This window comes from Paramisgurnus dabryanus, chromosome 22 (assembly GCF_030506205.2).
Source record: "Paramisgurnus dabryanus chromosome 22, PD_genome_1.1, whole genome shotgun sequence".
Taxonomy (NCBI): Eukaryota; Metazoa; Chordata; class Actinopteri; order Cypriniformes; family Cobitidae; genus Paramisgurnus; species Paramisgurnus dabryanus.
Window position 1 is genome coordinate 2,786,917 of NC_133358.1, and position 25,477 is coordinate 2,812,393.

At 38.2% G+C, this 25,477-nt stretch overlaps 2 protein-coding genes across 5 annotated transcripts in view; one reads left to right on the forward strand and one right to left on the reverse strand.

The window, feature by feature from the left end:
• Positions 1-102: 102 nt before the first annotated feature.
• tmem14ca (transmembrane protein 14Ca) lies at positions 103-3,204 on the forward strand. Of its 2 annotated transcripts, none has more exons than XM_065287993.2 (5): positions 103-244; positions 430-514; positions 2,618-2,719; positions 2,854-2,941; positions 3,040-3,204. In XM_065287993.2, exons 2-5 carry the CDS (start codon positions 436-438, stop codon positions 3,095-3,097), a joined length of 327 nt encoding a protein of 108 aa, XP_065144065.1. In that variant the 5' UTR covers positions 103-244; positions 430-435; the 3' UTR covers positions 3,098-3,204. The 2 variants fall into 2 exon arrangements, with proteins under 2 accessions (XP_065144065.1, XP_065144067.1); XM_065287995.2 differs by having other exon boundaries at positions 170-295.
• A 43-nt stretch (positions 3,205-3,247) lies between these two features.
• The window catches only part of mak (male germ cell-associated kinase), a 63,018-nt gene continuing 40,788 nt past the window's right edge, over positions 3,248-25,477 (reverse strand). The window contains exons 13-15 of one of the 3 annotated variants that reach the window (XM_065287990.2): positions 9,474-9,593; positions 4,602-4,697; positions 3,248-3,922 (exon numbers count right to left, since the gene is read on the reverse strand). In XM_065287990.2, the coding sequence (XP_065144062.1) occupies positions 3,762-3,922; positions 4,602-4,697; positions 9,474-9,593 (377 nt within the window). In that variant the 3' untranslated portion in view covers positions 3,248-3,761. The remainder of the gene's footprint in view (positions 3,923-4,601; positions 4,698-9,473; positions 9,594-25,477) is intronic. The other 2 variants (XM_065287989.2, XM_065287991.2) reach the window with 2 other exon arrangements.

A 25,477-nucleotide genomic window follows, 5' to 3' on the forward strand; every position in this document is an offset into this window, starting at 1 on the left:
ACTTGCGGCATAAGCTCATCCCACTTGCGGCATAAGGTCCTCCCACCTGCAGTCTCCGGGCTGCAGCGATATATACTTGGAAAATAGTGCCGTAAGGTGTCAATCCAGTAGATGGCAGCAATGCAACTTTTTTGGATGCCGGCTGCCGTAAAATCTCAAAGAAGAAGAAGAAGAAGAATTATTGTGATGTCATAAGCAACTTAAGAGCACGCACAGGAGCAAGGACATCGGCCACAGTCAGCGAGTAGGAACGGTTTCGTATTTTAGTTAATAGCGTTGTAGTTTATCACTGCGTGTAAGTGTTTGTTGGTCTGGTTGGCTATACTCGTGTCCTTACACGTTTGGTGAAACATGTCGAAACCATTTCTATTCTATACAATCTCTATAAGCTTTAAGTCAGTGTCTGTTTGTGTTTCACAACGTGAGTAGGTATTGATGATGGCTGTGGATTGGGCTGGATATGGATATGCAGCACTGGTGGCATCTGGAGGAGTTATGGGATATGTCAAAGCAGGTAAGTGCATGTAGCTTAAACCATACATTATAAAAAGTAATATCATAGGGAATATGGAAATTGTAAGAATAAGTCCAATTGATTCCAACACCAACGCCTTTGTGCTAACTTTGAGGTTGTTTAATTAATGTAAGGTGTAGATTAATTTAAATCTAGTATTGGTGGTTATAATTGGGCCAGTATAATCTTGTGGGGGGGACAATCATGACAAATTGATCTGTGTCTGTCAAATGTAATGCCCAAATGTAAAAAAATATATATATATATATATATATATATTACATATTGACACCAGGACAGGCTAAAAGTATGCTAACTTTGATAAACTTCTGTTGACAATACCAATAGAAAATGTCTGAATTTTTACAACGGATTTGTTTTTCATCATCATGGGCCAGTTGTTCAAAAAGTTTAATCTGGATCAAAATGATCCGGATTTGGAAATCACATTTTTTCCTATTTAGGATCAGGTAATCCGTCTTACTTTTATGCCGGTTTTTCAAAGCAACATTGGATTGGATCACCCTGATCCAGATACACAGTTTTCAAGATTACCAAATCCAGATTACCTGTGCTCTAAATGGGACAACATATCACAACATGTGCTACCAGCTATGTGAAGAACGGGTAGAAGAACCAATATGGGATCACTGTAAGAGTTTTTAATTTTGAGACAAAACACAAAAATAACATAAACATCCATTTATAATTTCTTTTATGAACCCTCATCTGAGTCACAAAAAAAAAATATATCCAATAACAAATACATTGTGGGCGCACAGGACGCTTCAAGTGTCTTTTCTGAGCTCCTGTGACTGCTGGCTCTACCAGTGAGGGTCCAGGTTGTATTTCAATAATACAGTAGGGCTGAGATCCAGAATGAATGTTTCCTCACTTTCCTTTACAATCGTAGGCTCACCATCCCCTACAACAACTCGAATCCCATGCAGAGCTTTATAGTTTTCACCTCCAATAATGTCCAGAACCACTTCTGTGTATTCATCAACACTTCCATTGCAAAACAAGATGTGCAATTGAGCTTTTAAATGGAGTTCTGAAGAGACGCTTTGCATGCCTTAACTACTTGCGTGTGGAACCACAGGGAGCATGCAACATAATACTAGCGTGTAACGTCCTGCACAACATCTTTACCAGGTGCCATGTCACTCCCTGTGATGATGTTTATGATGCACCTGAGCTGTTTGAAGAACCAGACCAACCTCTGGCATTCTGTCAGAATGAGGGACTGAGTGGACGTATAGTAAGGGATGCCATTGTTAGACATTGTTTTTGACAGGCTCATCTCTGGTGATTGTTTCTTTGAAATTAATATACGGTGATGAATGACATAAACTTTTTTGTTTGTGATTGAAATCTGTTTGGGGGATTATTTCACATTTCATTATTTTTACTTTACTGAATAGCTTAATTGGTAGCCTATGTCTACTATATCTACTTTATCACTGTTACAACGGTTACACAAGTCAAGTGCAAAATATAAATATACACTAAATGAAACAAATGTGTTATTTGACCAATTTTAAAGTTTTTCTTCATTTCCCTCCTGGAATCCACCTTTAAATCCTACCCCCTGTTGGGATCAGGATAATCCAGTTTTTTTGGATCAAAGTTATCCAAATCCTACTGACAAGTTTTGAACAACACAAACTGAAGGTTTGATCCAGATTTAAACTAGAATTGGATTCTGTGATCTGATCTGATTTCAGATTCCTTCTTTCCCTTTTGAACAACCCATTTTCAAGATTTGATCCAATCCGATAACCAAAATCCGATCAGCTTACCTTTGAACAACTGGCCCCATGAGATCCGCTAATCTAATCTGTTCTTTCAAATGTTCTAAATCAGGACCTTTACCCTGTTTGTCCCAACAATTGCCACTTGCAGCTATATTTAGAAACTGAGTAAATGGTGTTATAGCTTGATCTGCAATGCATGTACAATAATGTGTAGTGTCATGTACACAAAATAAGTTTTTTGCACTTTTAAAGATTTAATATTCTCCTTGCTTGCTGTTGCTATGTTTCCAATATTTAGCAAATGAGGCCCATTGTATAACAATGTTGTTTGATTTTTTTCATCCAGGCAGTGTTCCATCCCTGCTTGCAGGGTTGCTGTTTGGTGGTTTGGCTGGGTTTGGGGCCTACCAGACATCACAAGATAACCAAAATATTTGGGTGTCTTTAGGTTAGCAGTTTTCCACATATTGTCATGATAAAATTATTGCTGAATTAAGTGGCAGTAATGTGTTTCATACTCAATAAAAGCAAAGACTAAGAAGGATTACACAGCAGCTCTAACCGAACATCACTTTTTCTCAGCCACTTCCGGGACTCTTGCGGCTGTAATGGGAAAGAGATTCTACAGTTCACGCAAAATCATGCCAGCTGGTCTTATTGCTGGAGTGAGGTAACATTTTTGCATTTAGTTTTATTTATGTTCTTTTAAGGTTTAGTTCAACAAATAATTTAATTGCTGTTATTCTTCACCCTCACGCTGCTTTGTAGTATCCTGATGGTGGCCAAGCTTGGAGCCGGAATGCTACAGAAACCACAGCAATCATGATACATAAAAGGGTCAATCATGTTCTGCTTTTCTTCAAATGTATATGCCTTTCTTACAGACATGGTATTTTGTATAAAATTACAATAAACTGTAAACAAAAAATATAATTTCTTGTACGTATCAACAACCGATTACAACATAATCTTTATTTCAGCTAGGTTAAACCCATTTATGGTCACTAGTATCTACATATGTTTAAGTGACAGTTTACATGACAGTTCTTTGGATACAGGAAAGACTGGAAAATGCCTTTTTTAATAATACATGAAAATATAAAAAATAACCTTGCAGGAAGAATCAAAATGTACATTTGAAATGTAGAAAGAAAAAGAATTATAAACTGCATACTTAAACATGCCAAAAAAGTTTATATTACAAAAATATTTGGGGTGCATATACTGTGATCTACCTATTACATTGTAAAAGAGAAGAACATTGAATGCAGGCATTAGATGCATTGACTGAACAAGAATTAACAGTGAAGAGTGAAATTTTGTTTGTCAACTTTTCACAATCAATTTGAGCGGCCATGAGCCTGAAGTTTAGAGGTGGTGTGGACCTATCCTTGCTGCTTCTCTCCAGAACATCATGATATAAGCAGCCAGTGTATTTATTCAGTATTCACGAGTGTTGAATGGACCTCAGTCCTCATGGCGTGGAAGCTCTATCGGTGACTTCCATATTTTGCAGCCCAGTCGACCCGCCCGTGCACTGGCTGAACCGGTGCGGCACGAGAGACAAGATTGGCAGAGTTTTTGCCCAGAGCTGAGTAAATCGATCCTTTGAGTTGGGTTCTGTCAGCTCTCCTTTTCCATCCATCATAATCTGTGAAGACAAACAGTATTTCACACCCTGGCAAAGTCACAGAAGCTGAAAGTTGCTTTTGATGAAATTACATAATAAAGAGACTGGGTCCAAAATGAACACTTGCAAATGTGAAGAGAGAGAGAGTTTTTATAAACAAATGCAAATAAATAAACCTTTTACAGTTGGCCTGAAACATAATACATGAGTTAAGTAAGAATGATCTAATGTCACTGATATCCTTCAAGCAACATGCAGAATTCAGATCAAACTATCTACTAAAAAAGCATCAGACAACACTCACATGTCTTCTAATTCAATTCGAGTTCATCTCTGTAATGCCTTTTTCAGAATGGTGCATTGTTGCAAAGCAACTTTACAGTAAATGCATATAAGTAAAGACAGTACAGACAAAGAAAAAAAATGAAGATATATAGTTCACATATACTCTGAAAATAATTGGCTGTAGGTTTGTATTTGGGCTGTTATATTTATAATTTATATTTAAGCATGTATGTTTATGATTTGTTTTCATAAAATTAATATCACCAAAACTGTACAATTAGTGACTTTAATATAGTGGGACATTTTGGGAAATCAGACAATGATCTGCACTGTTTGTCATTAATGTGCTAAGTAAAAAAAATAATACATAGTCACAGAGATACTGGCTAAGACTGCTACTGATCTGAGGTTTTACCTTCAGAGCTTTCAGTGAGTGAAACTGTAGAGGAAGGTTTGGACTTTGTAGATTTAGCTTTGCCAGCTTTAGAGTCAGCAGTGGCAGAGAGATCAACTAAAAGCAAATATAAATTATTTGTTGACAGGAAGACATGGAAGGAAGGAAACATCATCTCAATTTACTAAGCTGAGAGCTTTAGCAACAGAAAGAAGTTTATGATGGTGTAAGAAAATAAAGTAATAAAAGGTGATATGGCATACAGAATGCAAAAAAGGACACTAACTCACTATATATTGGGACACTGATGACTTATTTTCTAGTGACGGGACTACTTCAACTACTTGTATATCACCGCTGATTTATCAACAACAGACAGAAACGGTATCTTTCTGAACAAGAGAGCTGACTGAGACGCACCCAGAGTGACAAACCATCAGGAGAACTGGGGCCCGTTTCACTAAGGAGGTTAAACCAACTCTTGAGTTAAAACTTGAACTCTTGAGTTGACTTACTCTGAGATAGAAAACTCAGAGTTTTCGGTTACAGAACAGCTGATCTGAGTTAGTTCAATCGACACTGAGCACGTTGACTTTAAGGTAAGCGCATGCACAACCACTATGAAAACCCATCATCAATGGTGCTCAGATATTACGATTTACCTTGGCTACAGCATGTAAAAAAGAGGTCTAAATCCTTTTTATTACTAAAAGTGTTGCTGTAAGTGTACAGAAACTACCAGCATATATTTTAAAGAAAAGAGTTGTTGTTGGAAATACTCTAGTACAGTTAATTTTTCCATCACCGTTAAAATGTCAGAAGTAAATAAACGGAGGACTGTACGTACACCTTATAAATGAATATAATGACATGGTTTTCAAAAACCATATTTAAACCATGGTCAGTGTAATAAAACCATAGTTTTACTGATAGTAATCAATACACCAAAAAGCCATGGCTAATTTTTGTAAGGGGTTTGTCATGAATAAAACTGAAATACGCCAAGCCGGTAACCGAACTCAGGTCGCCGACAGTACGTCTGCCCACAGTACGTCTGCCCAGACTACTGCGGACAGCACTACCCAGTGGTTCTGATGAGGGAATTTATAAGAAATGTAAAGGCAACTGTTCAGATCATCAACATCATCATCTACAGGATCCTCTATAAAAGTACATGACATTTTAGTCACTTAGACGGTCTATGCACCAAAGTATATAATATTAGCTTTACAAGTCATTTCAATTTACTATTTAATTTTTTTTTTGAAAGTTTAGTGTAATATATAAAAAATATAAAGTCGTAAGTTAAAATGGTTTGCACTGGCAATTTAATTATAACTTAAAGACAGCCAAATATTTTACAGTTTATGTAATAAAAATGTGCAAAGAGAATGTACTAAAGCAACCAACAAGATTAAACACAGCTACTTCTTTAAAAATGGCGAGGAGACCACAAGAAACTCTTGAGTTTACAGGATAAAACCTGCTCCCGACCAGGTTAGGTTCACAGAGTAAGTTACCCCGGAAACAGACTCTGAGTATAAGTTACCTCTCCTTCTGAAACAGGCTTGACTTACCAAGCTGTCTCAGGTTTAACCTACCTCTCATTTTGAAACGGAAAACTCAAGAGTGTCCCTCATTTCAGGGTTAACATACTCAAGAGTTTTCACTTAACCACCTTTCTGAAACGGACCCCTGGTCTCTGTTCAAAAAGTCTGCTTACTGTATGTAAACATCAATGTCTGACATTCATTTTTTTAGTTTTCCAGCCACTTTGACAAGTGCTTTCCAAAGCCATAAAGAATTTTCACTAGCCGAAATTTTGTTCTTAGGAAATTACGTTTTATATCATTAAAACTTACTTGCTTAAACCTTGCTGTGAAGAACCTTTAAAGCACCTTTATTTTCAAGATGCTTTTTTTAAGAGTGTTCCGCAAAACTATAAAAATATATCATCCCTGCAGCACTCTATAAAAACACAGAGTATTAAACAATGCGAAATAAAAAATATGGTACAGAAAAATTACATTTTGATAAATGGAAACAAAAATTCCACGAAATCCCATGACTTTCAATGTCTGGAAAACACTTTTTAAAATTCCATGAGATTCCAGAAATTCCATGACCCGTGGGAACCCTGTGTATAATACTTATAACAAGTGACCATTGTAATATTAGACACCAAAACCATAGTGCAGGCAAAAATAAATATCTAACTTTTATCTTTGTCTGTTATGGAGTATAAGGTTTTTCAAAAGTACAAAAAGCTGATTGACTGCCATTGTCTTTCTTTCTGATTTGTGTGAACGATATCCAAAGTGACTCACAAAAGTAAAGGAAAACAACAAAGGGCCAATACACTACATGATATTCATCCTGCCCAAATAGCTAGTGGAAGTGACTGTGTTACACGCCATAGCTAACACCCACCAGCATTTGGCAGGTATTAACTGGCATTAGCTCTGGTAAAGATTGTTATTAATAAAAGTGAACTATTAAAGGGGCTGAATGTAAGTTATTACTTAAAAAAATCTTTAAGATAGAGTTTTCATTTGTATATTTATAAGGCAACCATAATGTAATAGAAAGAATGACACCTTGAGTGTCCTCCACGGTTGTCTCTATCAGCCTGTAGGCTCTTTTCTGTTTGAAGGAGTCGGGTCCGAATTGGCGCGAAATTCAAAATGTGACGTCATGCGCGTGCTCGTCTTCCTGGGCGTTCCATATAGACGCGTACGGCAGTCATTAGTAAACAGCGGCAATCGCTAGCATGTTTCAAATGGACTCTGTAGACGGAAAGAAGCAAGCAACTTCCAGCACAATCCAGACACTTGTTATACAATAATATGGAAACTCCTCGTAAGTTTAAAAAAAAATCCTTATCTAGTGCGGCCAAAATAGTGCGTGACCGGCGTCGGGGAAAAGACAAGATTAAACATCGGATTGGCATTTGATTCTTGGAGGGAGCTCCGGTCAGCGCTGGGTATGAAAACAGACCTTGAGCAGGTTTCCTTTTTACTGCAAAGGTAAGACATAGTTACAGGGCATCTGTAATATATTATGTTATTGTTTTTGTGGTGTAACGCTAACGATAGCATTTATTTTGTGGTGTAATGCTAACGATAGCATGTAGCACAGGACCGTTTCAAAAGTTACTTTCTTATATGAATTATCTTTATTCAGAGCACGAGTGCATTAAGATTGTGAGTGTCGGGAGTGTGTTTTACAGTGTCGTGTTACAAAACTTTTAGAAGTAGACTTCTGTTGAAAATAAAGTAGCACTGCAACAAAATTTAAGCACTTCTAAAATATGGTCTGTCAAACAATAACCTTACAGTACTGTAACTTTTCTTACATTTGTAAACATGCAGGTGAATCTCAATGAGCTGTCTGTGGTTGCTATGGCAACTCTGGTTGTTGTGGTCATGCTCGTACGAGTGTGCCCACCGAGTACGAGCATGAGACTGGCTGCAGTTTCTATAACGGCCACTGGTGTCAGTAATGGTTAGAAATTTCTCAACTTACGGAGAGCACCTTTAAAATAAAACAAACCAATTTAACAAAATAAAAACTTGCCCAAAAAGAATATCTGCTCAAAAATTGTGCACTGTGCTAAACTCTAATGAAATAAATTTGAGAAAGTCCCTAGCACACTTCACATGGGTGTTCTGTGTATGAAATGCAGGCTTGCTATTTATGTAATGTGTTAAATTCAGTAAGTTATGTTAAAGTCCCACTGTGGTGATAATCAAGTTTTGATAACTGCTGAATGTAGCATCAATTTATAAATATATGGTCCAAGGTGGTGGACAAAAGAGAAGGCAGGGACTAATTCACATAAACCCCATTCACACAGACCTCTGGTCCCAGAAAATACCCGTAAAATTGCCAGACAAGCGTCTGTGTGAACAAAAACTCGTTCCGTTAATCTTCTGGGATCGTTGCCGGAAAGAGGACCTAGTAAGATACGCGGGTAACCCTCTGTGTGAACAGAAAGCCGCAAGAATGCCGTAATGGGCGTGTCGAAGTGAGGACGCGCGCGTCATCATCACAACACAAGTTATGGTTCAGCTCCTAACAACGAGAGATAACATGCATATAAACATTCAGGGAGCTCGTCAAATATCCACTCTGAAGCTGAGATCATTCACCAGAATAGAACTGTGCGCTCACGAGCTTCTTTGTAGTCTTATCATTAACAAAAATGCACGCGAGTTGTTTCTGGAGAGAGAAATAATAAAAAATATGCAAACTTCAGACGCTGCGTAGAAGAGAGGGCGGGACTTTCAACAGGTCACGTGTCTTTCCGGGACTGGGTAATCATGTCAGTGTGAATGAATAAAATATCAAACTGTCCCGGAAAATTCCAGGATGCCTGTCCCGTGTATCTTACGGCATATCTGTGTGAAAAGGGCTATAGTCATATCCATGGTCAGAGCTGTGTGACTGAGTAGAGGCGGGGACTGATTTGCATATTAATTGATCTGCATACTACATCAGGGGAGGGGTATATCTTAACATTCAAGTTGTTTAAAAGCATTAAAAACGTACTTTAACAGAAAAAAACTTTTACACATGCTATTATGATGCTCAAAGACTACTTTTAAGTTACCGACTATAATCGATTATAGGGGTATTTGAGATGTTGTCTTAAAATGGGTGCCCAAGCTCAGTCCTGGAGGGCCAGTGTCCTGCAGAGTCCTCCAGCTCCAATCTTAATCAAACACACCTGAAGCAACTAATTAAGGTCTTACTAAGAATACTAGAAACTGAGGACCGAGTTTTGTCATCCTTGCCTTAGAAGGTATGTGCAGTAAACAGCAAGGCACCTCACTAGTGTTTGGACAGATGTGTAAAATTCCTACATATTAAATGGCAAAACTGAATTCTTACGTGCATGCTGGTTTTCGAGTGGGGTGAGTTGAATTCTTTGTCCTACTGATCCCACTTCTTTCTTCTGGAAAGAGGGGATATATCGTCCAGATAGATTGTATGTGGTAGTTACAAAGTTTCCTGTAAGCACAAAAAATTAAAATATAAACATCTGGGAGAAAATGTATCATTTTATTTTATTCTTAAAGTGTCATTTTGGGAATAGTGAGAACAATGCAGAGAACAACGTTTAATCTGTTCACTTTTCTCTAGTGTTGTTTCTTTAGCTATATCTGTGGCTTTACCACTGCGTTCTACTGAAAATGTGTTAACAAATGAGGGAAGTGCATGTAGGGAGAAATAATTGACACTATTATTTCAGAAGTAAAATGCGACCTGGAGTAACATCAAATGACAAGCTTTACAAGCAGGACTGGAAAAATAATGTATACTCTAAGAATCTATTTCCTTTAAATTTAAAGATCAGTGAGATCAGGGACTGCTGAGGAAATTTCACAAAAAATAGGAACATTTGAGTGTTGTCCCAACCATTAAACTTTTATGGGCAACACTAGGGATGCGCAATAATTTGCATGTGATTGTCATTGCGCATCTCGTCAGTAAAGCCGGTTCCGTGATATGAAGTAAATTGCCATCACTGCTTTCAGATGGAGCAGCATTTACTGACAAGCGGGTCAATTTCGCATTAATTATGTATGCAATATGGCCCACCTTGTTAGTGAACTACGGCTTTGTGTAGTAAATGCTGCTCCATCTGAATAGCAGGTGATGGCGATTTGCTACAAATCAAGAATCATGATATCGCATGCAAATTATCTCACATCCCTAGGCAACACATGATTTGATTTCTTCAACAAACAGTGGATGACCATGGCACTCTTTTCCTTAACAAAGACTTTATTATTTTATTACACTAACAGACCTGCTAACCTTGGAATTTTTTTTTTGAGTACAGTAGCATCAGCCGAAAGGACAGAACACAGGTTTTTAACATATAATTTCTCACACACGCACGCACGCACGCGCACACACACCTCTTGGTAACTTTCAAGGTAACATGCTGCACATTGCACTCACTTTTTCCTATCCTGCCATACTCTGCTTTGAAAATAATTATAAATGTAAATAAAATCATGTTTAACAAAATTTGCCATACATGGTGATTGATAACATTATTAATGTTAAATACTGTATTCTCCAAAGTTTAGCACGTCTGCACAAACACTGTTAAAGTGATATTCCTGTTAAATAGTATGTGATAGTTCACCCACAAATGACATTCTGTTATCATTTACTCACACTCATATTATTCCTAAGCTTAATGATTTCTTTCTTTAGTGAAACACAAATTATTTTGACAACAAAAATTGTTGATTTCCCTGACTAGGAAAAAATACAAATGGAGAGCAGTGGGGACCAGAGACTGTTTGATTACCAACACTCTTCAAAATAACTTGTGTTCCACACAATAAAGACACTCTTTGGACGCTCTGTTCTGTTATGTAAACTGAATGACTGAATACATTTTTTTTTTTTTAGTTAAGTATCCCTTTAAGACAGTATTTTAGAGTTAACACTGCTTTAAATTCAACCATAACTGTCTGTCTTTAATTTATTGTAGCTTTGTTTACAGTGCAGTACAGTACGGCATAGGCACCTATCACGTGGGTGCTCGAGACACGAGATATTCTCCATGTTTAAAACTTTATTTGATGTGGTTTGTATACAACATTTAATTTATAGACAATTATCAAGAGCACGTTATTGCAGAGTGCGTCAGGTGGATTGCCTTCACTGAGAGTGAACTTTCCGTTTTTATTTGACTAAAACTGGATGCTTCCCCCACGATAAAATCATGGTACTTTTTCGTAAGCGCTCCATTATAAATTATGCTAATTAACAAATCATAAGTAATGTTAGCACATCTTGCGGTCAAGTGCACCTTATGAAACGGAGCCCGCGACCGTCAACTTTATAGGATTAAGCATAGGCGGAAATCGCGGGGGGTCGGGACCCCCCAGTAGTTATATCGGACCTGCATCTGCCAAAAAGTGATTTATGACCCTGTCAATCACATTTGACAGGTGGGTGGGGCTATCAATCAAAATCTGTACAAGCTGTCGAGTTTTGAGTGTCGTATTTTATGGTTTTAGTCTGCTGTCTGGAGTGTGTCAATCAGCGCGTTGTTTTTCATGTGTGTGTGTGTGTGTGTGTGTGTGTTTTTTGTCACGCGAATGTTTGTCATATTTATTGATGTGAAAAAAGTTTGTTGTTTTGACTGTCCAGTTTTTGGACTGTCAGTTTTTACGACCGGTGTGTGTGTGCTCTCCCCACAGTCCTGCATTCCTTCACAGCGGGGGCAGGTGTTCAGCGGTCCTGCCAGACTAAAACCTGTTTATTTTAAACTAAATAAAATTTTAACCGGTTCACGAGATCTGTGAGTCTTTTCACGACCCGCTCGCTATGTTCACGCGCATTAAAGCTCGCTCATCGGCGGTGCCAGAGAACGCGCCGGGTGCACGTTCTTATGTGCCGTTAAGAAACTTTTAAACGTTTTAAAGACATTTTATCTCATCTCCTGGGTTTGTTTTTAATTAATGTCTCCATAAACCCCATCTGTGAATATGTATTTATTACACAATAAATGTAATTCTACCCCCTTTGACAAAAAGTAAAATGTTTATTTTAGATTTAGGGAATTCTTGAACCAAGTCTCTGATTAAAACTTTTGATTGTAACATCACAATTTATTTAATGAAATATTCCGTATACGTGTATAGTTTAAGCAATGCCCTATGCCATAACCCTCAGTGCCGTCAATACTACTTTCTTTAGACTAAACTAAACTTAGTCTAAACTAAATAAAAATTTAACCGGTTCACGAGATCCGTGAGTCTTTTCACGACCCGCTCTCTATGTTCACGTGCATTAAAGCTCGCTCACCGGCTGTGCAAGAGAATGCTCCGGGTGCACGTTCATATCTGCCGTTAAGAAACTTTTAAACATTTTAAAGACATTTTATCTCATATTCTGGAGTTCGTTTTTAATTAATGTCTCCTAACCCCAGGTGTGTAGATGTGTATTTACGATAAATGTAACACAGTCCGCATTGTCAAAATAAATGGTTTCTTGAACATGGTTTTCCTGTGAAAAAAAGTTAGTTGTTTTGGACGTCCAGTTTCTGGACTGTCAGTTTTTACAAGCAGAGTCTCTCTCTCTCACCATCCGTTTTCACCCGCAGCCCCCAGCGTGTCTGAACAGCGGGGGTGTTCAGCGGACCTGGCTGCTTCTAAAACTCTGTGTTGGTAAAATAAATGTAATACAGCCACTTTGACAAAAAGTAAAAGGTTTATTTTAGATTTTAGGTGGAGCACCAGTGCCTATTTATGGCAAACACTGCAGGATCTATACTTTTGTTTGTAACACCATGAATTTATTTAATGAAATATTCAGTACGTGTATAGTTTAAGCAATGCCCCTATGCCATAATCTCTGGGGCGTCAATACTACTTTCTTTAGACTAAAGGTTATTTATTTTAAACTAAATAAAAGTTTAATTGCTTCACGAACTTCTCGAATCTGTTCATGCACCGCATTCTATTGCTCACACCATTAAAGCTCGCGCACCGGCGGTCCCAGTAGAGAACATACGCGGATGCGAGCTCATATCTGTCGTTTTAAAAGAAACATTTTATCTCATTATCTGATTTGTTTTTAATTAATGTCTCCTTAAACCCATCTGTGAATATGTGTTTATTACACAATAAATGTAATTATGGCCGCTCAGGCAAAATAAAGGTTTATTTTAGGCGCATCATTATGCCATCCTCACAAAGATCATGATTAAAACATGTTATTGCATAGAGCAATAAAGCGCATGCACTCTCATATCTGTGGTTTTAAAAATAAACTTTTAAAGTTTTTTACACATTTTTATCCCATCTTCTGGTTTGTATACAATGTGTCTCCTAACCTCCAAGTGTGTATATGTGTATTTACGATCGATGTAATTCTGTCCGCATTTTAGATTTAGAACCATGTCTCTAATTAAAACATGTCATGGTTTTAAGGTGAAACGCCCCAGCGTGTATTTTATGGCAAATTTTGAAGGATCTAAACATTTGTTTGTTTCTTATAGACAATCAAGAATTAAACATTTAGACGTGTCTGAGTAAACTTATATTTGATGTCACATGAACCAGGCCACGTCGGGCTTGTGTCTGTGTGTGCACTTGTGTCTTTGGGTGTGTGTGGTGCACGTGTGTGTGTGTGTGTGTGTGTGTGTGTGTGTGTGTGTGTGTGTGTGTGTGTGTGTGCGTGCGTGGTTGGCAGTTATCACGTGGTAGGGGTCCCAAATGATCATTGGACGGGGTTTTGTGAAGCGGAGCAGGCCCTGGTCAGCCTGTGGGGTTAGGATCAACTTATGGCGCTTTTCCATTGCATAGTACCCCACGGTTTAGTTTAGTTTGGGTCGGGTCAGCTCACCTCACTTTGGCGTAGTTAGCTTTTCCATAGAGTTTAGTATCACTTCGGAGTGGGAGGGATTATAGGCGTGTCGTTATATTTACGCTGCCTACTGCTGTGACATCATACACGTGAGAGTGTTGTTGTACATTCCCATACATTCATTTATTTCTCAGTCTGCCACAAAATTAAAACTGGCCACCACAAATTGATGTTTGCACATCGCGTTTATAACTACCTCTGTCTCACATGACAGTTTCTGTTCAAACGCCCGACCCGTGGCGTCAGTCAACGGCGCTCCGCTGAGCCTCTTTCAAGTTGCATTTAAGCATATATAATGCGGACGTGCACGTCGCGAATGTGCCGCCACAAACTGCAAGTCTGGAAAAAACTGTTATGGTGTCCCGGATTCTCAACCTGTGGATGTTTTTCATCACTAAAAGGGTGTTTGGAAACTTATAGCAGAACACAGATAACAACATGTTTGCTTGAGACAGCGCAAGCTAGCAGTAAGCTAAAGCTAATATTTACATTATAGCGATGACGCTTCTCTCAGACAAATCCGTGATCTACAGTGTTTTCGCTAGGGATGCACCGAATCCAGATTTTTTGGGTTCGGCCGAATACCAAATCCACTGTTTAAGATTCGGCCGAATCCGAAACCGAATACCGAATCCTACTCGCATCCTTATTCCATTACAGGGCTCACAAAATTTCAAAATCCCTAGTAGCCCTTAGGGCAGGCACTCTTCAGTTTTTGGTAGCCCGAAATTTTGCCAATACAAAGCCAATAGGGCCTCTAACCACAATGTTTAATCTGCTATTCTTGTTGTTGTTTTGATGCTGTTGGTTTTTTAACAAACAAAAAAAACTGGATTTCCATGTTAACCATTTTGGTTTCCATGTAAAAATGTCCTGCTCATCCCCACACCAGATATACCCACCATTTAAAAGTGGTTCAGTGGGTCACAAAACTCACAGTTTGGATCATCCAGTTAGAGATTGGATAATTTTTTCGATCAGAAAAACAGGGGCTACTGTCGCTTTAAGAGCGATTCTGCACAGAGTCTCTTCACTGCCCGTACAATCTATATCACTTTAAAGCTTGCTGCGAGAGATTTAATTTTCTTACGTGAGGATAGTAATGACTGACAGGACAAAGTTGGAGGATTTGCACAAAAATCCATGACAAATCAGTACGGATTGCTTCATGTACTGCGGCTTCGCCCGATCGCGAAAGTGAAAGTAAAACTCGAGCGCGCGCTCAAACGCAATTTAAATACCCAATGCCTGAATTACATGCACCACAATTACCCATTCAAATCTGTGAGAAGATACATAGGCATTTAAATATATTTTTTTCCTCCCTATAAGTCAAGATAGCCTGACGGGCAGGGCGGGGATGCATTTTGATAGCCCGACTGCAAAGCACAATGAAAGCGATGCGGTGCGATGCGTTAGTTTATCCAGGTGCATCCACGAAATGTGAAACGCCCCTAAGGCTCACCGGAAAAAAAAAACACTTATCTTCACGTCAGCACCTGATGTGTGTAATTAACGGCTGCGTGACGTCGACCAGTGTAGCGCAAGCTTAGGGTTCGGTGGAAAAAAAATCTAAGATTCGGCCGAACCCGAACCCCTTCAAAAAGCCCAGTATTCGGCTGAATCCGAATCCTGGATTCGGTGCATCCCTAGTTTTCGCGTCACGTTTGGTATCAGCTCGGGTCGCTTGGAACCCCAACCGAGGTGGTATGAAAAAAGTATCGGGTACTACGTACTGCACCCAATGGAAAAGCTCCCAAAAGTAAGCTGACCCGACCCAAACTAAACCAAACCGTGGGGTACTATGCAATGGAAAAGCACCATTAGGTTAATTATCTGGGTAAATTAGGTAAATTATCTGGATTTTTCTTTTAAGAAAATGGAATATTACTTTAATTTATGGCATAAAATTATGCCATTTTAATGCACGTTAAAACCCCACATGGATCGAAGGCTTAGTCAAATATGAATATCTTCTTTATTTAGTATGACATGTTTTTGTTTAGAAAGAAAATCCTATTTAGCCTACCTTCTCCTGTGAAACCCGTTTTTCTCATTAATGCCAGCTGCAGAAAAAACTCTGCTCTGTGGTTATCCAGTGAGAACAACAAATGGATTTAACAAATATATCTGAATTTAATATTATGTTACAAATAATGCAAGCTGGCTTGATACATTATTGCTGATGGTGCAAAGTTACGAGCTTAATTTAACAACACTTCACAAAACGGAGCTATTGTTTGCTGTTATGGCATTTGCCGTTATCTGGTTGGTTATAACCACATCCACAGATAAAATAAATGTTCTCCGTTTTTCGCTTTCCATGTGTGTCTTGTGTCGTTTTAACAACAAAATAAACTAGGCTATATAAGGAAGCTAACAAATCTCTCATGATGCACGCTGATGCGGCGGCAGAGAAGCACGTCTAACAACCGGCATTAAAACTCTAAACACTTAAATTAGTCTGCAATCTGAATTACCAAAACAATCAGAAATACATATTTTCATGTAAACTTTACATTAACTCTTTCACCGCCAGCGTTTTTAAAAAAAATTTGCCAGCCAGTGCCAGCGTTTTTCATAATTTTCACCAAAGTTTAATGCCTTCCAGAAAATGTTCTTCTTTAAATAAATAAACATACAATATACCAAATGAAAGAACAGACCCTCTGCTTTCAAACAAAAAAAAACCGTTTCATCCTACCTTTAGTGGTTCTTTTGTAATCAGCTTTTGAATATGGGTAGGTTTTTGCAAAAACACCATATTTTGAGCAAAAAGCAAAAATAATTCCATTTTTATGACGGACTTTTCATAGAGATCCCTTCCAGAGCGATCTTTAAAACAGACACGGACATGCAGCAGCTTGCCATAGGGCAATACTTCCGGTTTTAAAAAGTGGATAATAGCGGTATTGCGGAAAGACGGAAAATCTCGTCATTGGCGGGGAAGCGTTTTCTCTTAATTGACGAGATATCTCGTCAATGGCGGGGAAAGAGTTAAAGTCTGTAAAAGACCGTAGAGGTGATGTGAAAAAGGATCAAATGAGCAGTAGCCGTAATGCTGCGGTGGCGGATTAAAAACATTTGAATATCATTTTTTTCCATTCTAATTACGCGCGCACGTAAAATCAGCATACTTTAATCAAAAAACAATGTTAAAACATCCTTGAAGCTTAAAGAGAATGACACATTTAATATTTTACAAATGTTTTTATTTACAACTCACGGAAATGCCTGGAAGTGTTGTGAAGCATGACACTGAAATAAAAAAATAACAAGAGACAGACAGAAATGAAAAAAAATATATATATTTTGCCGATGTTCGCGAAAGCTTCATGGGACAGAGCCACTTTGTCCTCAGCCGGCGTCTGTGCAAGGTTGACGATGACGGGCCATTGTGAATGGCAGTGAGTGCTCCACCAAAGTGCCCAGAACCATTGCCTGAAAGTAAATTAAAATCCATAAAATATAACCTTGCAAACTATCATACATAGGACTAATATGATAAAACAACGTGTATCCATACTGTATGGCTGATATGCAGTGAATATCAACATACATTTCTGTTCAATAATTATAGTAATAATGCATTTTATATGTAGGGCCCCTTACATTGAATAAACAATCTCAAAGTGCAAGTGTTCATAATGTAAATTCAACTAACAACACAATGTAAAGATTTCATTGACAGACTTTGATGCAAAATGTAGTCCTTTATTATACAGAAATTTGCTGTTGGTGTATTAGCCTAGGACAACACGCTCGCCAGATTGTTTTATCTAAACAGCCCTATGTTGTTAAAAATTACTGTTTACCAGGTATACAGCCACCAGGAATGAATGGGGCTAGGCTAAATCCTAACACATTCACAACTCGATGTACAAAGATTAAGTGCATGCATTGAAAAAAGATAGGTATGTATTAATTAGTCTAAGTTGAGGTAAGAACATAGTAAAATATTGAAAAACGGTGGGTTTTCTTTTAACATTACTCTCGCATCAGCTGTTGTGTAAACAGTCACATTTACCCACATCACGAATGACTGCCTGCGCAAGCGCGCACCACAGCCACCGTAATGAAGTTACTCGTAACGTTAGTTCAAAATTCGAGTAGTAGCCGTATATCTCGGAACTCAGGGCAGAGCACCCGGGTAACAATAAGCCTAGCTAACAATCGTCCTGCTAAGTTAGCTAACATTAGTCATTTTGCTCGAAGCATAGGCAAACTTTATGCAAGGTCTACGTTTGTGCATTACTCGCCGTTGACTCGTTCCTAAAAATACAATATAAGCGGTAGCAAACGCTAATTTAAGTCAAGCAAACAAATAGTTGTTGTTTTTGCTCCAAAAAAGTTGACTTACCTTGAATAAGATGGTTCCTTCATGTTAAAAGTGTCCATCAGACTTGCGTGGAAGCCAGGTGTGTCTCTCATCCAAAGGACCGCGCTGTCTTCAAGATTCTGAAGGAAGTGCTAAGATTCCGTTTGGTCCAGAGAAAAGCAAATGCTAAGATTCCGATTGGCCCAGAGAAATGTCAATTATAAGGATTATCCAATAATGTTTGGCAATTCTAGCCCGCATGGCATTCAGATAAAGGGCAGCCTCCCGAACCCCCCACCACCTCAAAAAAAAAAAAACTCTCAGGTTCTACGCCATTCACGTGAATGACCCAATTGACCAAGAAAATGGCGATTGTCGCCGAAAAGCGACAAGTTTGCAGGTCTGTAATTATTATTGCAGATCGAATATTTGACCATTCGTGCACATCTCTAATTTGAAAAGCAATCATGTTTAATGTCTGTTATTCTGGATGTTAATCTGAACGAATGTTTAGTCGGAGCTTGTGAAAACTGTACACAAATGCCCAGAGAAAATCCGCGGGTTTGGTCACAAACATTATGGGCGTGGGCGGGAGTGGAACTCACAGGTTGCGGGCATCCTGGTCAGAAATTCGGCGGACGCGGGTTTGAGAAAAATCTAATCCACACCGCAGATATGTTACTTCAGACAAGCACGTGCAGGTCGCGGTTTCTGTTTGCGTCATCACATTATTTTATACAAAATTTTCGGTGGCCGAATATTCGGTGCATCCCTAAAAATAAACCTTTTACTTTTTGTCAAAGTGGCTGTATTACATTTATTTTACCAACACAGAGTTTTAGAAACAGCCCGGTCCGCTGAACACCCCCGCTGTTCAGACACGCTGGGGGCTGCGGGTGAGAACGGATGGTGAGAGAGAGAGACTCTGCTCGTAAAAACTGACAGTCCAGAAACTGGACGTCCAAAACAACAAACTTTTTTTTCACATCAATAAATATGACAAACATTCGCGTGACAAAAAACATGGACAGGAAAACCATGTTCAAGAAACCATTTATTTTGACAATGCGGACTGTGTTACATTTATCGTAAATACACATCTACACACCTGGGGTTAGGAAACATTAATTAAAAACAAACCCCAGAATATGAGATAAAATGTCTTAAAAACATCCAGAAACTGGACAGTCAAAACGACAAACTTTTTTCACATCAATAAATATGATAAACATTCGCGTGACAAAAAACACACACACACACAGGAAAAACAACGCGCTGATTGATACGTCGTAAAACACATTCCTGACAGCAGACTAAAAACCATAAAATACGACACTCAAAACTGGACAGCTTGTACAGATTTTGATTGATAGCCCCACCCACCTGTCAAATGTGATTGACAGGGTCATAAATCACTTTTTAACAAATGCAGGTCCCATATAACTACTACTCCCCCCCTATCTGAGGGTTGTCCCCCAAAATATCATTAAAATGTGTATTGAAAATAATTGAATTATTTAGAATACTTAAAATAGTTGTGTAAGAAGTAAAACAATACAAATGCAAACGGAGCAACAACAAAAACGTTTTAAACATTTTGATTCCCCCTCCCTTGTCTCACAGTGGTTTGGTCCACTGCCAGCACCCCTTTTACCTCACCACCTACACACAGTCCGGTGGTAGAGAAGTGTACGGAGCCGACGCGTTAATCAGCTATATACCTACAAAACAACGTTTCCCATCACTTATCAGTTTTTCCTCATATGTTTTAAAACTGGACTATTTGAACATATTTTGTTTTATAAGAACAGAAGCAGATAAACGAACAAGAAAAAATTTTTATGCATTCATGCAGAGGTGGAAAGTAACAAATTACATTTACTCACGTAACTGTAATTGAGTAGTTTTTTGTGTACTTTTACTTTTTTTGAGTAGTTTTTAAGTATGTTTTGTTTAAAGTATTGTACTTCGCTTCATTTTAAATCATATCCGTTACTAAAAATAAAAAAGCAGGGTGATAAAGACGTGCCACGAATGATTAATTAATGGGCGGGGGAACGCGCAAAAAGAACCATGGAGAGGGACGAGACAGGCGCGGGCCAATGCGAACCCTCAATTCAATCCTTATGAAAGAAACCCCTGGCCACTGACGCGAAGCGATTGTTGGTAAGAATCATGCTCTGGAGTACAGAATTGCCGAACAGGTTTTTACCGCTAATTTGCACAACGCGTTTTTAATACATACGCATTATCTTTCGAGGTCTAGCAGCTTCGTGTCAAGTCAAACAAAACTTAAGAAGTCCTTGAGAATGCGAAGGTCATTAGACATTACAGAGAGAGAAATTGAAAGACATAAGGTACACAGGTCAGGGAAGCTAGAATACAATAAACGTGTAAAGGATAAAGGTATATAGCATGGCACTCATCTCATTATATGCTCATTTAAACTAGGTATGTAGTTTAATAAAATTATGTATGTTACCAGCAATACATCAATTACAACCTTACTAGTAAATTGTATTTACTAGCTGCTGACCTCATATTATTTTTGCTTCAAAAGTGCATAACTCACCTGTAAAAAAATCATTAAATAATTCCATAAATTTTTCTTAGTTATAAAAAAAGCTTTTTCTTCAATTAACTTTTTGTTATTGCACTTTAAAGATGTTCCTACAATAAAAAACAACTAGTTTGAGATTTTTATTCCCTTGTCCTTTTTTAACTATACTAGAATCCTCCACCTCTCCCCGCTGTAAAAAAGTAACTTTTTATTTTAGACCAGTAACTTTACTTTTACTTAAGTAAAATATTATTAAAGTAACTTTACTTTTACTTAAGTAGAATATTTTATTACTCTTTCCAACTCTGCATTCATGTGTATTAAAATTACATTTGTGTCCGTTCATAGAGAAACGTTTTCTCTCTGTACACATTTCCTTGCAAGTACAATTTTGCCTGTATTATTGGTGTCCCCTTCAAAAATTGTTCTTAAAAAATTTTATGTTTATTGTCCCCCCCAACATTTAGATGAAATTTTCGCCCCTGGGATTAAGCTAATGCATTATTTCAGTTTTGCACATCCACCCTGACCAGTTTACCTTAGGGGGTCAGACGCCTTCACTCTCCGTTGAAAAAGGCTGTGTCCCAATTCAAAGGCTGCGACCTTCTAAGGATGTATTTTAAGACCGATTGCAACCCAATTCAGAGGATGCTTAGAATAAAGCCTCAAAATGCGTCCTTATTTCTCCGCGCTGTTAAGGATAGAACGAATGGATCCTTAACAGCCGAGGCTATCCCAAGATTCATTGCGTGCCTGCAACGGCTGAATATAATGGCTGGATATTCTAAAATAAACAATTAAAACCTTTATTAATTAAAAGTCTGTATTTATCAAAAAAAATTCTTGTCACTGTTTTAGTATTATAAGTTATGTTTTGTGTTTATATTCTTCTTTTTATGTTGCGTATATTTCTAAGGTTGATTTATTTAATATACTGTTGAATAGTTTAATCTACATCAACGTGTCATATTTTCTAAAATAAATGTTTTCTGTTTAATATTTTTCTGATTCCATATTTATTCAGAAACGTTTCCGCTGTGTCTGACAGGTACGGTGGGCGCATGCAGCAGGTGGGTACACTATATAACATTTAACATTTATAATTCCACCAAACTATTGTAGAAAGCTTTTGGAAGGATACCCAAAACGTTTGGCCCAAGTGAAACAGTTTTGGAGCAATTCTACCAAAAACTAAGGAAGTGTATGTATACTTCTGACTTTGATGAAAGTGATAAGAAAAATACATTAAAAAATTTCCCTTGCTCCATTCTGACATTTAACAAATGCAAAAAATATTTTAATATTTATTGAATTATTTATCTAAAAAAGAAAAAGTTTATTCTGATGTAATGTATGACAGAAAAGACATTTGTTAAGTTTTTGTTTTTTTCTGAAGTGTATGTAAATATCTGGTTTCAACTGTATATCCAGAGATTGGATGTGGGCTACTGTTTAAACCACTGTTTTGTCTCCACAGGTTATTTTTTCCTGCGGGTTAAAGAAGAAAGGATGTCGTTCATTAGTTATTGGTATTTGGGCTGTGAAGAGTAATGGGGATGCTTTATAGATAGTTTTGAATGTTCATTTTGATGGTTATGAAACCCAAAGCTGGCAACCCTGGCTGTGCGCTCGCGCGGATATGCAGTTCGGATTATATAGAATGTACACGTTAACCAACATTTTAATCAGATTGCAATGTTAAGGGTGCATGTAACTGTATTGTCATACCCTTCAATCGGATTAAAGGAATAGTCTACCCTTTTGCCATATTAAACTTTGTTATAACCTCAACCTAGACGAATTAATGCATACCTATCTAAAGGCTAAAGCGTGCACTGTACACCGTGTTGTGAATGTGTTAGCATTTAGCCTAGCCCAATTCATTCCTATGGTACCAAAAAAAGCTTTATTTTGTGGCACCATACTTACTGGTATAACTCCTCATGTAACAGTCTTTAAATAGGGAAAACACGGAAGTGTTTGCTGGCTTCCCTGTTTGGTACCATAGGAATGAATGGGTCTAGGCTAAATGCTAATACATTCACGACGCGCTGTACAGTGCACGCATTGAAAAAAGATAGATGTGTATTAATTTGTCTAAGTTGAGGTAATAACACAGTTTAATATGGCAAAAGGGTAGACTATTCCTTTAAATTTAGTCAGATTGACACAATGTTGTGCATATAAACAGAGCCTGTGAGTGGTGGTTGCCATGGCAAAACTCAAGAAACAAAATTTTGCAATAATGTTACAGAGTCAAAACGATCCCACCCTCATGTTTCTAGGATTTTCTGATGCAGAGACACAGGTCTTGCTAAATGGAGGTTAAGGTATTCTCATTGGTTGCTATGAAATGGTTTGGCATCCACACACGATTACTCAGAGGTGGAAAGTAACGAATTACATTTACTCACGTTACTGTAATTGAGTAGTTTTTTGTGTACTTTTACTTTTTTGAGTAGTTTTTAAAATCTGTACTTTTACTTTTACTTAAGTATGTTTTGTACTTCGCTACATTTTAAATCATATCCGTTACGGAGTAATTTTTTTTTAAAACAAGGTGATAAAGACGCGCAACGGATGATTGATGGGCGGTGGAACGCGCAAAAAGAACCCTGGAGACGAGACAGGCACGCGGTAATACAGACCTGCCTCAGTTCAAATCTTATGAAAGAAACACCTGACCATATTTAAAGCGACCACTTTCCACTGACGCAAAGCGAGTGTTTCTTTCATATGAAAGGTAGGATTCATGCTCTTGAGTATGAAACGACCGGGTTTTTACCGCTCATTTGCACAACGTGTTTTTAATATCATGCGCATTATCTTCCGAGGTCTAACAGCTTCGCGTCAAGTCAAACACAACTTCAGAACGTCCTCAAGAATGCGCAGGTCATAGACATTCCAGAGAGAGAGAGAGAGAGAGAGAGAGAGAGAGAGAGAGAGAGAGAGAGAGAGAGAGAGAGAGAGAGAGAGAGAGAGAGAGAGAGAGAGAGAGAGAGAGAGAGAGAGAGAGAGAGAGAGAGAGAGAGAGAGAGAGAGAGAGAGAGAGAGAATAAAGGTCTGACATCAGGTACCCAGGTCAGGGAAGCTTGAAGACAATAAACGTGTCAAAAGTATATAGCCATGGCACTCATCTCATTATATGCTCATTTAAACTATAGTTTAAAGCCCCACTGTGTAGGATCTACTCCCATCTAGCGGTAAAGCTCTATATGACAACCAACTGATTATTAGTTTCTAGCCCCCCCCATTCGGAACGCGTTTTAACTAGTACGGTGGCCCTGTCATGCCAAGGTTAACATGGCTTCCAGTAGCTAAAGCAAAAGCAATGAAAAAAAATGAACAATTTGCATTGTCCTTTGCCTGTGATCCGTCAAAGCACACAGATTTATGTTAAACATGTAAAAAGTCTGATTGTCATGATATGTCCGCTTAAAATCACATAAGTTACAAAAAGCAATCATAAACGTAGCTTAGACACTCCTTTTTCATCCACGCGAGGAAAAATATCACAGGGGCTGTTAAACTTGGTATTAAGATGTGTTTTCATCGATCAGATCACAAGTGGACGAGAGAGAGACATTACGTTTACACTTGGTGTTTAAATCCGTCTCTTTTTGTCCATTTTCGACCGCTTCTCTTCAGATTACTGAGGAGATGGTCTGTGGACCAGTTCCTCTCCTGTCATTTACTCATGAGCTAGAGTAATGACGGGTTTAAATGGACGCGAACTAATATGTCAGAGTCCAATGCTTATGTTTAAGTAAACGTTACATGTCCGTGTATATGTAAGAGCTTTCTCTGATATTGGTAATAAGATCGCTCAACTTTCACACGCTTGTAAAATGAAACGAAAGACGCGCAGATCAGACGCTTTTATCAATGAAAGGCTAAAAATAGCGCTGTACACCGTGTGTTTGTGTTAGAGTTCAGAAAAGATGAAAAACATTTATCTCAGTACCTCAGATTACATAAATGGGCGGAGAGACGGCGTGTGGCTGTTCCAAGACATTAAACCACATGAACGTTTACACTAACAAGTGTTACGCATACCCATGCTATAGTTAGCCAAGGAACTATAAAACTTCAAGTTTACAACATAAACTGTATAGATGTAAACGAATATGCTGAATTACCTGTGGTGAAGATAGAAAGTAACTTGAGTCCAATGAGCCCCATCTTGGAAAACTAACTCCAATATTGACTTTGGTCTTGATGTTTTTCCTGTCGCGTTGTCGTTTAAAATCCCTGTTTCGCTTCCTTGGCGACTTGTTTTAATGTCCTCGAGAATAGTTCTTCAACAGGCTTTCAAAGCATTAGATCGCAGGTTTATCACGGCGTGCGGCCGAAGGATTCGCAGGTCGCATATCCGGGCTGCATACGTCATCAAGCCTGGTTTATTTAAATTAACTGAGCATTACATTCGCAAGTCATAAGCATATTACATCAATTTACAATTAACTAAGAATAAATGTCAGCTTTATAATTGTTAATATTCTGAAATAAGACTGTCTTGATGACGTATACCGCCTACACATGCAACCTCCGTAGGCTTCAGCTCGCGGCCAGCTTGAGTGTGCTCTGAAAGCGCGAAAGGCGGAGCTTGAATTTCAGGAA

Excerpts from the sequence above, each read along its gene's own strand:
- tmem14ca (XM_065287993.2), top strand. The coding sequence starts at position 436 with ATGATGGCTGTGGATTGGGCTGGATATGGATATGCAGCACTGGTGGCA. Across the intron at positions 2,720-2,853 it reads AAATATTTGGGTGTCTTTAG|CCACTTCCGGGACTCTTGCG; the intron begins GTTAGCAGTTTT and ends ACTTTTTCTCAG. Across the intron at positions 2,942-3,039 it reads GGTCTTATTGCTGGAGTGAG|TATCCTGATGGTGGCCAAGC; the intron begins GTAACATTTTTG and ends GCTGCTTTGTAG.